Source organism: Psammomys obesus, unplaced genomic scaffold (genome assembly GCF_907164565.1).
Source record: "Psammomys obesus unplaced genomic scaffold, mPsaObe1.curated_primary_1811, whole genome shotgun sequence".
Classification (NCBI taxonomy): Eukaryota; Metazoa; Chordata; class Mammalia; order Rodentia; family Muridae; genus Psammomys; species Psammomys obesus.
In genome coordinates, this window is record NW_026592636.1 from 3,771,987 (window position 1) to 3,785,578 (window position 13,592).

A 13,592-nucleotide genomic window follows, 5' to 3' on the forward strand; every position below is an offset into this window, starting at 1 on the left:
CAGATGGCCTGGAGGTCACAAAGATATACCAAGTGCTGGGATTGAAGACACGCGCCACCATGGGGTTGCGAGGAGGCACTGGGTCTTAAATCTACCATCCCATTCCAAACTTGTTCTCCTTTCTGCTTGGTCTTCATTCCTCCACTCTGAGGCGATCTGGGAGACCAGAGACCAGAGACCAGCAAGCTTCTGAGGAAATGAGGTTGGGTCTTAGCAATAGTCCCCAAATCATACAGACCTCTCAGGTCCACAGTAGTGATGACCAGGAAGGGCTGAGCCCCTTAGAGTTTCACTCTGGTAGAAAATATTTGAAACTGAGCTGCAGAGAGGGGGGTGGGAGCTTGGAAGACCCAGTCTTTTTCCTCTCCCCAGCAGGCGAATGGACAACACTGTGGGAAGAGCCACATGGGCGGCAGGCAGAACTACCTGGGGTTGGGGTAGCATGCAGGGAGATCTCAGAACCTCCAAGAACGAAGAACGCCTGCTCTATGAGAGGATGGTCTTATTTAACAGCTATGGAAATACAGTACCCCATCCAGTGTGCCCTTGGTTCCAGCCCACGGAGGACAGCAAGCCTACTGCCGATGTTTTCTTTATTTCCACCTTGGTCTTACGGACAGCCTACCTCCAGGACCCCAGACCCCAAGCACAGCAGCAGACAGTTTATAAATAAATAAATTACAAAAGCAAGCAGAAGGAAGGACCCCGGAGAGCCTTCCCAGGGCCAGGCAGCTCAGTGTTCTGTGAGTGACAGCTGCAGGATCCGCTGCAAATCTTCTTCCTCCTGCTGACCACGTCGCTCCAGTTCCTCCTGTTCCCTCGAAGACAACTCCAGGGCCAGGCGAAGCTGCTCCTCAAAGCTTGGGGGTGCCGGGGATGGAGGTGTCCTCTGAGGAGACTCTTGACCCCTGGACTCTGTGGACAGCTGTAGGCTTTCCTGGAGGGCCCTTCAAGGTGAGGGTTAAAGGAGAGCAGATCAGTGAGAAGGCTTGGAGAGAGGCCAAAAGCATGTAATTTTGAGCACAAGGTGTCAGGGACAGAGACAAGCAGGCCCTCTCTGGCCCTTCACACTCCTCATGGTGAGCAGCGTTTTGTCAAGTGAAGGTACGGAGCCCCTGGATCAGATCTCCCGGGCTTCCCACCTACCGACAGTCAGCCAAGGACCCACACACAGTTCCTGGGGACTCACTGCTCCAGCTGAAGCTGCTCTTCAAACACCGTGACTTGGGGAGGCGGGTGTATGCCGGGCCTCGTGTTGGTCAGAGCTTCCCACACAGTCACCTGCGGTAGCCAGAGCCCAGAACTGTCACCTCAGGCCTGTGGCTAAGGAGGCCATGACCCACTTTCCCTCTGCATCCCACCTGCTCTGCCTCCGTGCCAGCCTCAAGCAGGCTCTGCTGAATGGCAAACTGCAGCAGGTCGTCATCCTCATCTCGAAGGGGCTCATTGCGCTCAGCACCTAGCACGCTATACCCCTCAGGCACCTCGAACACAGTGGGATCCACCTCACATGGAAAAGGGCTTCCTGGGCGGGGCAGCAGAGAGGTCACAGTCAGCCCCAAGGCTGACCTGCCACCCATGTCTCCTGTAGCTACAGCCATACCTGAAGCAGAAATGGCAGAACTGGGCGTGGGGATCCACACTGAGCTCACAGGCTCATCACAGCCACACAGGTTACTGAAGGTGATGCGGGCATTGAGCACATGGAAGAGGGGAATCTCTGAGAGGAGAGAGCCAGGCTTGAGCTGCTTGCACCCGACAGTAACCCTAAACCCGAGGAAGGAGTCACACCCAAGTCCTGGTTACCCCTTGGTTGCCCTCTCACCGATCTTGACAGGGAAGCCTGGTGGGAGGCGCAGAGTGATAAAATCCCGCAGCTTGGCAAAATGAGCATTGCTGATGGCCATGAGGTCAATGATGGGTGTCACCTGGTCACCCAAGGACAGTGGGTGCTCCTCACTGAGCCACAGTGTTGCCTTGAACCTAGCCAGCCAACCATAGGAAGTGGGTCAGGGACCTTGGTGCCTCTACCCTTTCTAGTCCCCTGCCTGTGGTGCCTTCCCCCCATTCAGCTCCTGACTGCCGCCCCCTGTAAAGGCTGAGCAGTCCCAGCCCCTGGCCTGTCTGGTGCTGATGATGGCTTCGTGCCGTTCTTTTGATCTGCATGAGGAGGGGCAGTGGCCACCCTGTTGGCTTCTCTCTGGGCCTTGTCCATAGCCTGGTCTTTGTCCAACACTAGCCAGCACTGTCCACTTGACTGTGCTGGACACACACGCACAAAAGTGCTGTGTCTGAGTGTCGAGCACAGCCCAGGAGTTGGGAACTCTGGGGTTTAAGTCCCGTCTCCAATAATGTCTGTGCAGAGGCACAGGAGGCTGCAAGGCAAGGTGCGTAGACCTGCTACAAGGCATCTTCACTGTGACCATGCACATCGGGCTGACTTTCTGCTTTTCTGGAGAAGAAAACAGACTACCAGAAGGGAAGATTATTTCCTTGTGATATAAGCCAGTGAACAGCAGAGCTGTGGGCCCTTCCCACTCTGTCATGCTCTGTCCCTGGCACACGCTCACTGAGTTGAACAGAAAAACCAGCCAGGAATGGTGTAATCCCACTACTTGGATTGTTTTGAGTTGGAGCCTAGCCTGAGCTACGTAAAGGGCTCCAAGCCAGGGCTACAAAATGGGACCCTGTATCATAAAGCTAAAACAAGCAAGCAAAAGCAAATACACTGGTGATAGCAACCGAGTATGACCAGCTCCCTGGGCCAGGTGCATGCTAGGTTCTCAGAGCCTGGCTAAGAGAGACATGGCTCCCACCCTCTGGAGCACAGTCCAGAGAGAAGCCCTACTGGGTGAGCGTACCCCTCACTGTGACACACTCCATGAGTGGCAGGACTCTGCCATGTTCAAGGTCTCCTGATGGAACCCCCACCTGCCCCCAGACCTCACCTCTGTACTTTGCTGGACATCTCCACGGGGCGCCCAATGTTTCTTGACTCCAGGCTGAAGCTGGGGTCAAAGTACTCCTCGGCAGAAATGGCTGTGGGGTTGGTGGGGCTGGCTGCTTGCTGCACAGGAGCCTGAGCAGACCCCAGGGCAGGATTTAGCCCTCCATATGACCAGAGAGTGCCCCACCCAGCCAGGCTTGTCCCGGGAAGCCAAGCTCACCCCGCTGTGGGAGGCGTGCTGCTGTGCCATCCCCAGGAAGGACTGGAAAGGAGTCTTCCCCGCTGAGAAGAGGGAGGAACCATGAGGGACCTCTGGGTCACTTCCCAGCCTGTGTTCAGAAGCTTTCTGCCTGGGAGCCTCCCGCTGGGTGGGAGAGGGTTCAGGCAGGAAGAGGGAGTCCTTCCACCCTGCCTGGGCCTGCTGAGCCCTGGCACCAGACCACAGGATGACTGGGCGGCAGGCAGTCGGCAGTCGCACCTGGGTTTACCTTTGTTCCTTAACTTGTCCTGATCAGAGAGGTGCTCTGTCCTTGTGCGTGTCACCAGCTCCACATTGGTGGCACTGTACACCTGGGGATCAGGGCAAGACATGGGGAACTTGGGGTTCAGAGCCTGCCTCATCAGCCCAGGATCCCAGTCCTCCTGTTCCCAGAGACACACAGACTCTTCCCACAGCAGAGCAGGTGGCAGGGTCCGAACCCCAGGCGTCACCAATGGGTACATGTAGTTAGAGAGCCAAGAAAAACAAAACAGACAACCACCCATTAGTTCATCTCAGAGCCTAGGGAGGGAGGGGTCAGCCGGACTCTGGGCCGTAGAAATTCTCTTTGGTTGGTCAGGCTTCCGGTGTGAAAACTATCCCATCTCTCCCTCCACAGTGCGAAGAGGTGAAGGAGCTTGGGCCTCACAAGGCTATCCCTAAGTCTGATAGCCAGGCAGCCCCTCCTACCTTGGCCTCGTAGCCACTGACGGTCTCCATTTTCTCAGACCGCCATCCCCAGATGCCACATTTGTTCCTGCAATAGGACAGGATCCGTGAGGGCCCGTACCCCCATTACACAGCAAAAGTCCCTTCACCAAGCTGGCTACCCAACTGCCAGGGTCCCTTCCCACGGTGACACATGCAGGAGTCTGGACTAGGAATAGACAGCTAGAACATTTGCACAAGGGCCAAGGACCAAAAGGCAACTTGTTTTGTTTTCTGAGACAGAGTTTCTCTGTGTAGCTCAGGGATTGGCCTGCCTCTGCCTCCCTAGTGCTGAGATTAAAGGCGTGCAAAGCCTGCCTGGCTCTTAATTCTTTTTTTAAAAAATATTTATTTATTTATTTTACTAGGTATAATGATGGTGTTGGGCTTCAGCTAAAAACTGTGCGTGAATGTAAAACATTGATTATTGAGAGGATGTCTAGGATGATTTTGTTCTTGTGTATTTCTCATTGTTGTTTGAGACAGGGTCTCTCTTGCGTAGCCCTAGCTGTCTTGGAACTGGCTATGTAGAACAGGCTGGTCTTGAACTCAGAGATCCTCTGCCTCTGGCTCCCAAGTGTGCACACATACACACAAAAATATAAGAAATAAATCTAAATAAGGTATCTACAACAAGTCTGGAGATTATTTTTTTTTTCTCTTCATCATCATCTTCCCTGAGAGAAAAGTACAGGACTGATGGCTTGCTGTAAGATTCTACCAACCACTAAAAGAGTTAGTAGCAGGCATTTACCAGCTTTTCTACAAAAGGAATGATGAGGTAATGCTTTTCAACCCATGCTATCAAATTTTGCCTCATATCAAAACAGATACAGACATGAAAAGTAAACTGCAGATTCTGGACGCACCTCAGCAGCAGAGTGCTTGCGTGCTGGGCGTGAAAGCCCTGCGTTTTACCGCCAGTGCAGAAAAAGACAGATGTACTGTGAATTTTGTAATTTTGATTTCTTTACAAAAACACCGAAAAAAATTAGAAATAAAACAACAACAACAACAGCAACAACAACAACAAAAAAAAAAAAACAGAAATGGGCTGGAAAGATGACTCAGAGGTCAATAACACTGGCTGCTCTTCCAAAGGTCCTGAGTTCAATTCCCAGCAACCACATGGTGGCTCACAAACATCTATAGTGAGAGCTGGTGCCCTCTTCTGGCGTGCAGGCAGAACACTGTATAAATAATAAGTAAATAAATCTTGAACAAAAACAACAACCAGAAATTATAAGAATATGTTTTCATTTTAATTCCAGGTGTGGGAATACGGAGCAGCTTCACAGAAGCTGACTATTATTTGCTTCATGCTTTAGCAGAGGCATGATTTTGCAGATAGTTTCTGTGATTGTGTGATGTTTGGAATTCTGGGGACTTTTCGGAGAGTATATAAACACTAGGGTCCTGAGAGTAGGGGTGGGTTGTTGGATGTTTGTGGTTTGTTAAATAGTCATGTGCAAAAAAAGAAAGAGAGAGAGAGAGAGAGAGAGAGAGAGAGAGAGAAAAGAAAAAAAGAAAGAAAGAAAGAAAATTTAGCTATCCTAATTGTGAAGATCAAACTTGCCCTAAGGAGCTTGATGTCCCTAATCAGGCAAAAGTAGTCTAAACAATAATGTCACCCCCTTTCCTCTCTGTTTTTCTCTCTCTCATATCTAGTGTTAGGGGGCTGCAAGGGAAGAGGAAAAAGGGTAGAGAAGGGTGGAAGAAAAAGGAACCTATAAAGGAGTAAAGATCTGGTTACGGAGAGGAAGAAAAAGAAGTAAGAGAGGAAAGCAGGCTGGCCATAGACCAAGATTTCTTTTAAATATATAGACAGAATCCTCTGCAAATTATTAGCCAACAGAATCTAGTAACAGAGAGAAAGAACTCTATACCACAGTCAAGTAACACTATCCCAGGAATGCAAGGTTGGTTCAATACCAAAAGAATCAACTGATGTAGTAAGTCATACGAACAGAAATCTTTAGCTGTGTGCTGGTTTGAATAAGAATGACCACCAGAGGCTCATACGTATATGAATGCTTAGTCATCAGGGAGTGGTACTATTGAGAAGGATTAAGAGGTGTGGCCTTGTTGGAGGAAGTGTGTCACTGGGGTGGGCTTTAAGGTTTCAAAAGCCCACACCAGGACCAATCTCTCTGCTTGCAAATCAGGATGTCACTCTCTGCTACTATTCCAGCGCCAGGCTGTGGCCATGCTCCCTGCCATGATGATAATGGACTAAACCTCTAAAACTGTAAGCCAGCCCCCAATTAAATGCTTCCTATTTTAGGGGCTGCAGTGGTCACAGTGTCTCTTCATAGCGATAGAACACTAAGACAAGGTAGCAACAGGGATCAAATCCAGGGTCTTCCAAGTGCTAAGCACACATTTATTATTGAACTATAACCCTTACCCCCAAAAGATTACTTTAAAAAAAAAATACCAAAAAAACACATGGTCATATCAATGAGGCACTGAACAAATCCAACACTTTTTCATTAAAAAAAAAAAAAAAAAAAGACCTCAACAAATTAGAAATTGAAGCAAAATTTTTTTGTTGATAAAGAGTATCCCTGAAACCTCATAATTAGTATTAGGTAATGAAACACCAAGGCTCCTGCCTCTTCTAATTAACATTGTACTGGAAGTCCTAGCTGGAAAACCTAGGCAAACAAAACAAATAAAGATTCTATATTGAAAAGGAACAAGAAAAACTATATTTATAGATATGATTTTATATAGTAAAAATATTGGGGCTAGAGAGATGGCTCAGTGGTAAGAGCACTTCTAACTCTATTACAGGGCAAGAATTTGGACCCTGGTACCATTATAAAGCCTCCTATCCCAGCTCCCAAAGCTCTGACGCCTCCTTGTGGCCTCCTCAAGTGCACACATATGGTGCACACACATATAGGCAAGCAGTCATACAAATAAAATCTTTTTTAAAAATAGGAAGTTTGCTAAGTATCTAGTTGAGTACAGCATTGTTCCAGTATATGTGACCAATATGGAATTGTATTTTTATATTTATAATGAACAAATGCAAATTTTAAGAATGAGAGGTTGGAGAGATGGCTCAGTGGTTATGAGCACATGTTTCTCTTTTAGAGGACCCCTCTTCCATTCCCAGCACACACATGGCAGTTTACAACCATCCTTAATTCTAGTTCCAGGGGCTCCAACTCCCTGTCCCTACTGTCATGGGTACTAGGCACACATGTGATTCACACATACATGCAAGCAAAATGCTCTCACATAAAATAAAACACATCAATCTAAATTTTTTCAAAAATTCATGAAATAGCCAGGTGGTGGTGGCACACACCTTTAATCCTAGCACTTGGGAGGCAGAGGCAGGCGGATCTCTGTGAGTTCGAGGCCAGCCTGGTCTACAGAGTGAGCGCCAGGACAGCCACAGCTACATAGCGAGACCCTGTATCAATCAAACAAACAAAAGCAGAGCTGACAAAGTGGCTCACTGGGTAAAACCATCTGCTGCCACCAAACCTGATCACCAGGTGGTGGAAGGAGAGCACCAACAAATCCCAAGCATTGTCCCCTAGCTTCCATATATGACATGGAATGCATGTCACGTACACACACTTAGACACACAAACACAAAATAGATAAAGTTAAAAAAAAAAAGTACAAAAAAATTACTACAAAGCAAGAGTATTAAGACAGTAAAGGAAGCCAAGTGTGGCAAGGGGGTGCCAGGTGTGGCGAGCTGGCACCAGGTGTGGTGTGGCATACACTTTCAATCCCAGCACTCAGGAGGCAGAGACAGGCAGATCTCTGAGTCTGAGGCCACAGAGTGAGTTCTACAGAGTGAGTTCCAAGGCAGCCAGGGCTACACAGAGAAACTCTGTCTTGACAAACCAAAAATAAGAAGAAGAAAAAAAAAAAAAAGAAGAAAGAAAAAGAATTCAATAAGAGAAAGAGAACCTGACTCAGACATAGTCACTAAAGAGTTGGAATAGTCGTTTGTCAAAAAAAATAAAAATGAATAAAATGACCCAATTTGCACATGAAAACATGCTCAGCATCCTTAGTCACCAGAGAAATGCCAATCAAAACCACTATGAGGTGCCACATCCCAACCATAAGCCTAGCTGGACTACAAAAATCAAAGGACAACCAATAAGGAGCACTAGTGAGAATGTGGAGAAACTGGGCCCATCATACCTGCTGCTACCAGTGTAAACCGGTTGGTGTCCTTTGGTAACAGTGTGGCATTTCATCAAACAAAAAATACTGGGTTGTTACATAACCCAGCAGTTCCTCTCAAAGGCTAGAGAAATGAAATCCAGGAGAAATGAAAACACACGTCCACACAAAACTTGTATAAAAGTATATAGTATGATTATTCCTAATAGGCAAACAGCAGACAAAACCCAAAAGTATAATTGATGTAATTATGTAAATAAAGAAATAGAGAGCCGAGTGAGGTAGCACACACCTGTGATCCCAGCACTCAGGGAGGCAGAGGCAGGCGGATCTCTGAGTTCGAGTCCAGCCTGGTCTACAAGGCCAGTCTAGGACAGCCAGGGCTCATTACAGAGAGAAACACTGTCTCAAAACAAAACAAGAAATTAAAAAAGAGGAAAAAAATAAATAAAGAGAAATAAAAAAATAAATAAAGAGAAAAAAAAAGAAAGAGAAAAAGACGAAGGAAGGAAGGAAGGAAGGAAGGAAGGAAGGAAGGAAGGAAGGAAGGAAGGAAGGAAGGAAGGAAAGAAAGAGGGCCTGGAGAGGTGGCTCAGCAGTTAAGAGCAGTGGTTAAGTGTTCTTCCTAGAGGTCCTGAGTTCAATTCCCAGCAACCACATGGTGGCTTACATTCATCTATCATATGATCTGATGCCCTCTTCTGGCATGCAAATTGAGGACACTCACATTAAAAAAAAAATTTAAAAAAGAAGGAAAGAGTAATTATGAGCACTGGAGAGAAGGCTTCGAAGTTAAGGGCATTCGACCTCTGCTTTTGCAAGGGACTGGTTCAGTTCCTTGTACCCACATGGTGGCTTACAACCATCTATAATGAGATCTGGCGCCCTCTTCTGATGTGAAAGCATACATGCAGATATTGTATACATAATAAATAAATAATTTTAAAAAGCAATTTGTTCTTTTTTTTTTTTTTTAATACAGTATTCTGCCTGTATGTGAGCCAGCAGGCCAGAAGAGGGCACCAGATGTCATTATAGATGGTTGTGAGCTACCATGTGGTTGCTGGGAATTGAACTCAGGACCTCTGGAAGAGCAGACAGTGCTCTTAACCTCTGAGCCATCTCTGCAGCCAGATATGTTTGTTCTTACAATGCATTCAGCCTTAAAAACACATGAAGATTTACAAGCTATAGCTACAGTTTGGGTGAACCTTAAGAACATCATAAAGTAAAAGAAACACACAAAAAGCAGCATATTTCAAATTGCACTCATGTGCAAATTCCAAACAGGGAGATCTGTGCAACAGAGACTGGATCAGTGGGTTCTTAGTGCCACACGGATGACTGCAGCTAAAGGCTTACTGCTTGAGACAAGGAAGTGTTCAAGAAGTGTGGTGATGGCAAATATTTGTTAATAAAAGCCACAGTAACCCCTGCTCCCCAATCTAAGCAGCCCCTAGTGATACGGGATCAGCCTCCCATAGGTGTCAGGAACCCTTAGGGTAGTTCTGCTCTTATTAGTGGTGGTTTACACTGACCATGATGCCATACACCTGTAATCCCAGCATGCATGATTGGAGGCAAGAGAGTTTCTGGTTCAAGACCAGCCTGGGCTACACAGTACGACCCTAACTTTTAACAAATGTGGGTTTTTCTATCTCTTCTCCATCCTCACCCATGGTGTACTGGGCCCCAACTGACCTCTCAAAGGCCACATTGCGAGTGTCCAGGTGGGTGGAGACGATAGGAGAGGTGAGACGGCTGGCCACGTGCTCCTCGCTGGGCCGCATGGCAGCCAGCAGCGCTTCTGGTTCGCGCAGAGCTGGGCCTAGTGTCTCTGTGTGCACCACCTGCCGATCATGGTCCACTTCCATCACCAAGGCTCCCGCCTCTGTCAGCCACCAGGGTGTCACAGGAGGGCGACATATCAGTGGTGGGCCCTACCGGCATGCCATCTTCAGCCAATTGCTGCTAAGTAGATACATCCTCGGCCCCCAGATACCCCTCCACCCTCAGCTTTCAGAAGGTACAGAAATAGAAGGCTATCACCCTCACAAGTCACTGGAGAGTCTGACGGTGCCGGCACACTTTTCCCTGAAGCAAATACCCCAGCGCTCACCCTGACCCCTGAAGATGAAGCTCCTCCGGCCACGCTGCCAGGTCATGTGCTCAAAGCCCAAGAGACTAGTGTCCACCCGCAGGCTCTCACCCTGCTTCCACACTCGGTACACATCGCTCGGGCACATCTTGGACACTAGGGGTACTGCAAGGAGTCTCAAAGTCAATGGGGGTCTTCCCCAAGTGGCCCACTCCAAGTCTTTGGCAGCTGATTGGTCCCTACTCACCCCAGCTGGTAAACTCCCATTTCATTTCCACGTAGAAATCAGGGGCCTAAGAAAGATCAGAGCTGCCTGTTAGGGCCTGTGGCCTGGTGTCACAGTTTAGTAGGCTTTGGGGCTAACAGTTCACCACTATTCTTTGGGTTCCCACAAATTTGTGTTTCAGTGTTGTGGCCTAGCTAGACTCCCACTCCAAACAAACCATGCCAAGGAAAGGGCCCAAGTAGAACCTAAATTGGTCTTCAACTATGAGCACTGGGGGCCTGGTGCCAGTCTCAAGATGGCCCACAACCCACTGGGGGCCTCTCCAAGGCCTCTGTCTTTTCTGTGCCTCTGAGTCCTGATCGCTCTAATGGGGACAATGACTCTTCCGGACTTTCCCTGATGTGAGGAAGCACAACTGTGCCTCTGTCCTTTGCATTCTTAGGATGGAGTACATAGAAGTAGGCACTGCAGGGTCCAGGCCATGTCTACTCAGTGATCCTTCTGGAAGTTTACATTCTCTTGGAGGCTCAAGGCCTACCATTCTGCCCAAGAGATTCCTGACATCAGGGACCCTCAGTGCTGGTCAAAGTCTTCCTTCCAGAGACCCCAAATCTCATCTGCTTGGGCACGGGATCCTCTATGTCTTACTTGAACCTTGGCAGAGGTCAAGACACAGATGGTGAGAAAGCACACTGCACAGCCTAGATATCCTTCCAAAGCCAGGCCTAATGCAGGGACCAGGGTGGCCCGGCTTTGACACCCCACTTCTGTCCGATGCCCTACCATACCTGACGGAGTTTGTTGAGCAGTTCTGGGATGCCAGCCAACCTCTGCGTGGCCCTCTGGAAATCCCGATACTGGAGCACCAGCTGCACCATCTCAGGGTCCCCAGTGCTGACTGCCTCCTGCAGAACTGGAGGCCAAGGACTGCTGGGGAAGCCCTCCCAGGGGCCCCATGCCTGCCTAACTTACTCCCACCCACCAACCTGGATGCTAGTCTCTGCCCTGTGTAGTACCTGCCCAGCCCTGGTGGCTCTCCCTGCCCACGTTGGCATTATGTCGAAGGAGGACTCTCACAGACTCCAGGTTCCCCAAGGACACAGCCAGCTCCAGGGGGGTCCGCCCTCGGGGATCCTCCTGTTCAATGTCGTGCTGAGGGAGATGGGACACTCAACACAAGGCAAGAGAGAGCCAAAGCAAGGAGGTCACTGGACTGAAAAGGGCTGGAGTTGCGATAGGAAATGAGAGTAACCAGGTCAGTGAGAAGAAAGAGGGTGACCTGTGTGGACTGGAGGATGTCAGAGTCAGGAGGATGTCAGGACAGTGAGAGCCAGTGGGAAGGGACTGCTACCCATAGAGTTGGGGGCCTGGTGGCAGTCTAGTGAGGCAGGTTCAGGTGAAGAATGTCAAGAGTTTGGACCGGCCTGAGGACTGGGAGCATGGTTTTCGTCCTCAGTCTAGCTCAGAGGTGATGAGCGTGAAGCCAGGGCTCAATGCAATACGAGGTGGGCAGAGAGCAGAGCAAGGCCCTGCAGGAAGATGCAGCTGAATAGAGGCTCAAGCTCGAGGGCAGGGGACCTGGGCTTCAGATAGGGCTGGACCTAAGGAGTCAGAAGGCGGCTGCGGAGCACAGTAGGGGCAGGTGGGCTGCAGGGTGGATTCCACACCTCTGGCAGGGGGAACCAACCGGATCCCCTGCGGGGCCTCACCTGGCGGCTGTGCAGTGCGGCCTCCAGTTCGCGGTGCCGGTTCGCCCAGACTAGCCGGTGCAGCGGGAAGGTGGGGCCCAGGCCGGCCATGCTGGGCCTCAGCGCCGCATCCCGAGTGGACCGCCCAGCCCTTCTAGGCCTCCGCCGGGCACGACCCCCGCGCCTCCGCCGCGAGCCGCACCTCAGCTGCACCAGCTGCAGCCCCACGGACCCTTAGCAGGGAGCCGCGGCGGCGAGAGCGAGGGCGGCAGGGAGGGCGGGGCGGGGGCCCTGAGGGCGGGGCTACACAGGGCTAGGGCGGGGCGTCGAGCTCCGCGCCCCCTCACCTCCCGCAGCCATGGCAACCACTGCAGGCCTGCGCGCTGGGGCGGGCTGAGTGTGTGTGGGGTGCTGTCCAGTCTCCAGAGCAACCACACGCGCCCCGGGAACAGCCAGAACCTCGTTTCCTAGCCGCAAGGGTCGGTAGGGGGCGTTACGGAGGGCGGGGCCTAGCTGCAGCTCCACCCGTGCCCGCAGGGGGCGCCCCAGGTCCTAGGCAGACCCCTTTTCTAGCGGTCTGAAAGCGGAGGAAAGGGCCGCGAAGGGAGCTAGGAGGCTCGGTAGCGCGGGGGCTGGACCCTGGCACATACGTATGCAATGGGCCCGGGTCTGTTGCTCTTGCAGACCCTCGCCCACAACGTGGCCTTCTACCCAGCCCACTCCTGGGTTCCGCCGGCACCGACTGGCCTTTTGTATGCGGGTGAGGTGGGAAATCTTGCCCTCCCAGGCCAGGCGCTTAGCTTCCAGAGATGGGCATCCATCAGCAGCCCCTAACGCTGACCAGTCAAAGCTTCTTTCCCAAGTATCATCTGCCTGGCCCTGATGCCTGGATGATATCACACCATGAGTAGGGAACCCTCCAGAGCACTGGAATCAGCCAACAGGAATACTGGGGTTGGGAACACAAGCTCAGGCAATAACCAGAGCTTTCCTGGTGGGAGACCGGCCACCACATGGGTCCCATTTGCAGAGGCTGCATTTTGCTGCCAACAGGGAAGGAAGAGTTTCGAAATCAGGCCAGCACTTCCACGCACACAGGATCTAGGGTTCAGGCAGTCAGCTTAGTTCCGGCCCCTGGTTCTCTTGAGCCCTATCATTGGGGTCTCTGATTCCGGTCTTGCTGGGTGCTAAGGTAGTAAACCAGACTTTCCAAACCTGAGCCACTATCCTGTTTCTCTATTTTTTAAATTTACACTTGATTAACTATCCATTCATTCTTGTGTGTGGGTGCCTATGAGTGTGGAAGTCAAAAAACAACTTTTAAGAATTGGTTCTCTCCCTTGAACTCAAGATTGTCAGGTTTGGCAGCAAATGCCTTTATCGGATCTTGGTGGCCCTGTCTCCCTATCTGTAAGAGTTAGTGTGATGGAGAAAGGCCATCGGACTCGAGGCTCTTTCCTGCCCCAGGATGTCCTCATCTCTGCAGCCTGATCGCCACGTTTACC

At 50.3% G+C, this 13,592-nt stretch overlaps 1 protein-coding gene across 1 annotated transcript; it reads right to left on the reverse strand.

Moving 5' to 3' along the window:
* Positions 1 to 576: 576 nt before the first annotated feature.
* Ankrd13d (ankyrin repeat domain 13D) lies at positions 577 to 12,361 on the reverse strand. The gene is made up of 15 exons (XM_055614642.1): positions 12,109 to 12,361; positions 11,416 to 11,551; positions 11,188 to 11,312; positions 10,421 to 10,466; positions 10,195 to 10,338; positions 9,777 to 9,966; positions 3,897 to 3,963; positions 3,436 to 3,517; positions 3,168 to 3,229; positions 2,949 to 3,079; positions 1,826 to 1,983; positions 1,604 to 1,720; positions 1,362 to 1,525; positions 1,190 to 1,281; positions 577 to 947 (listed from the first exon to the last, which is right to left on the reverse strand). The coding sequence occupies exons 1-15, from the start codon at positions 12,196 to 12,198 to the stop codon at positions 734 to 736; spliced, it is 1,818 nt and encodes a 605-aa protein (XP_055470617.1). The 5' UTR covers positions 12,199 to 12,361; the 3' UTR covers positions 577 to 733.
* Between the last annotated feature and the right edge of the window lie 1,231 nt (positions 12,362 to 13,592).

Coding starts and splice junctions, on each gene's coding strand:
- Ankrd13d (XM_055614642.1), bottom strand. CDS start 12,198: ATGGCCGGCCTGGGCCCCACCTTCCCGCTGCACCGGCTAGTCTGGGCG. Junction 3,518..3,896: donor TCAGTGGCTACGAGGCCAAG/GTAGGAGGGGCT, acceptor CCTGATCCCCAG/GTGTACAGTGCCACCAATGT. Junction 1,721..1,825: donor AGGCTTCCCTGTCAAGATCG/GTGAGAGGGCAA, acceptor CTCTCCTCTCAG/AGATTCCCCTCTTCCATGTG.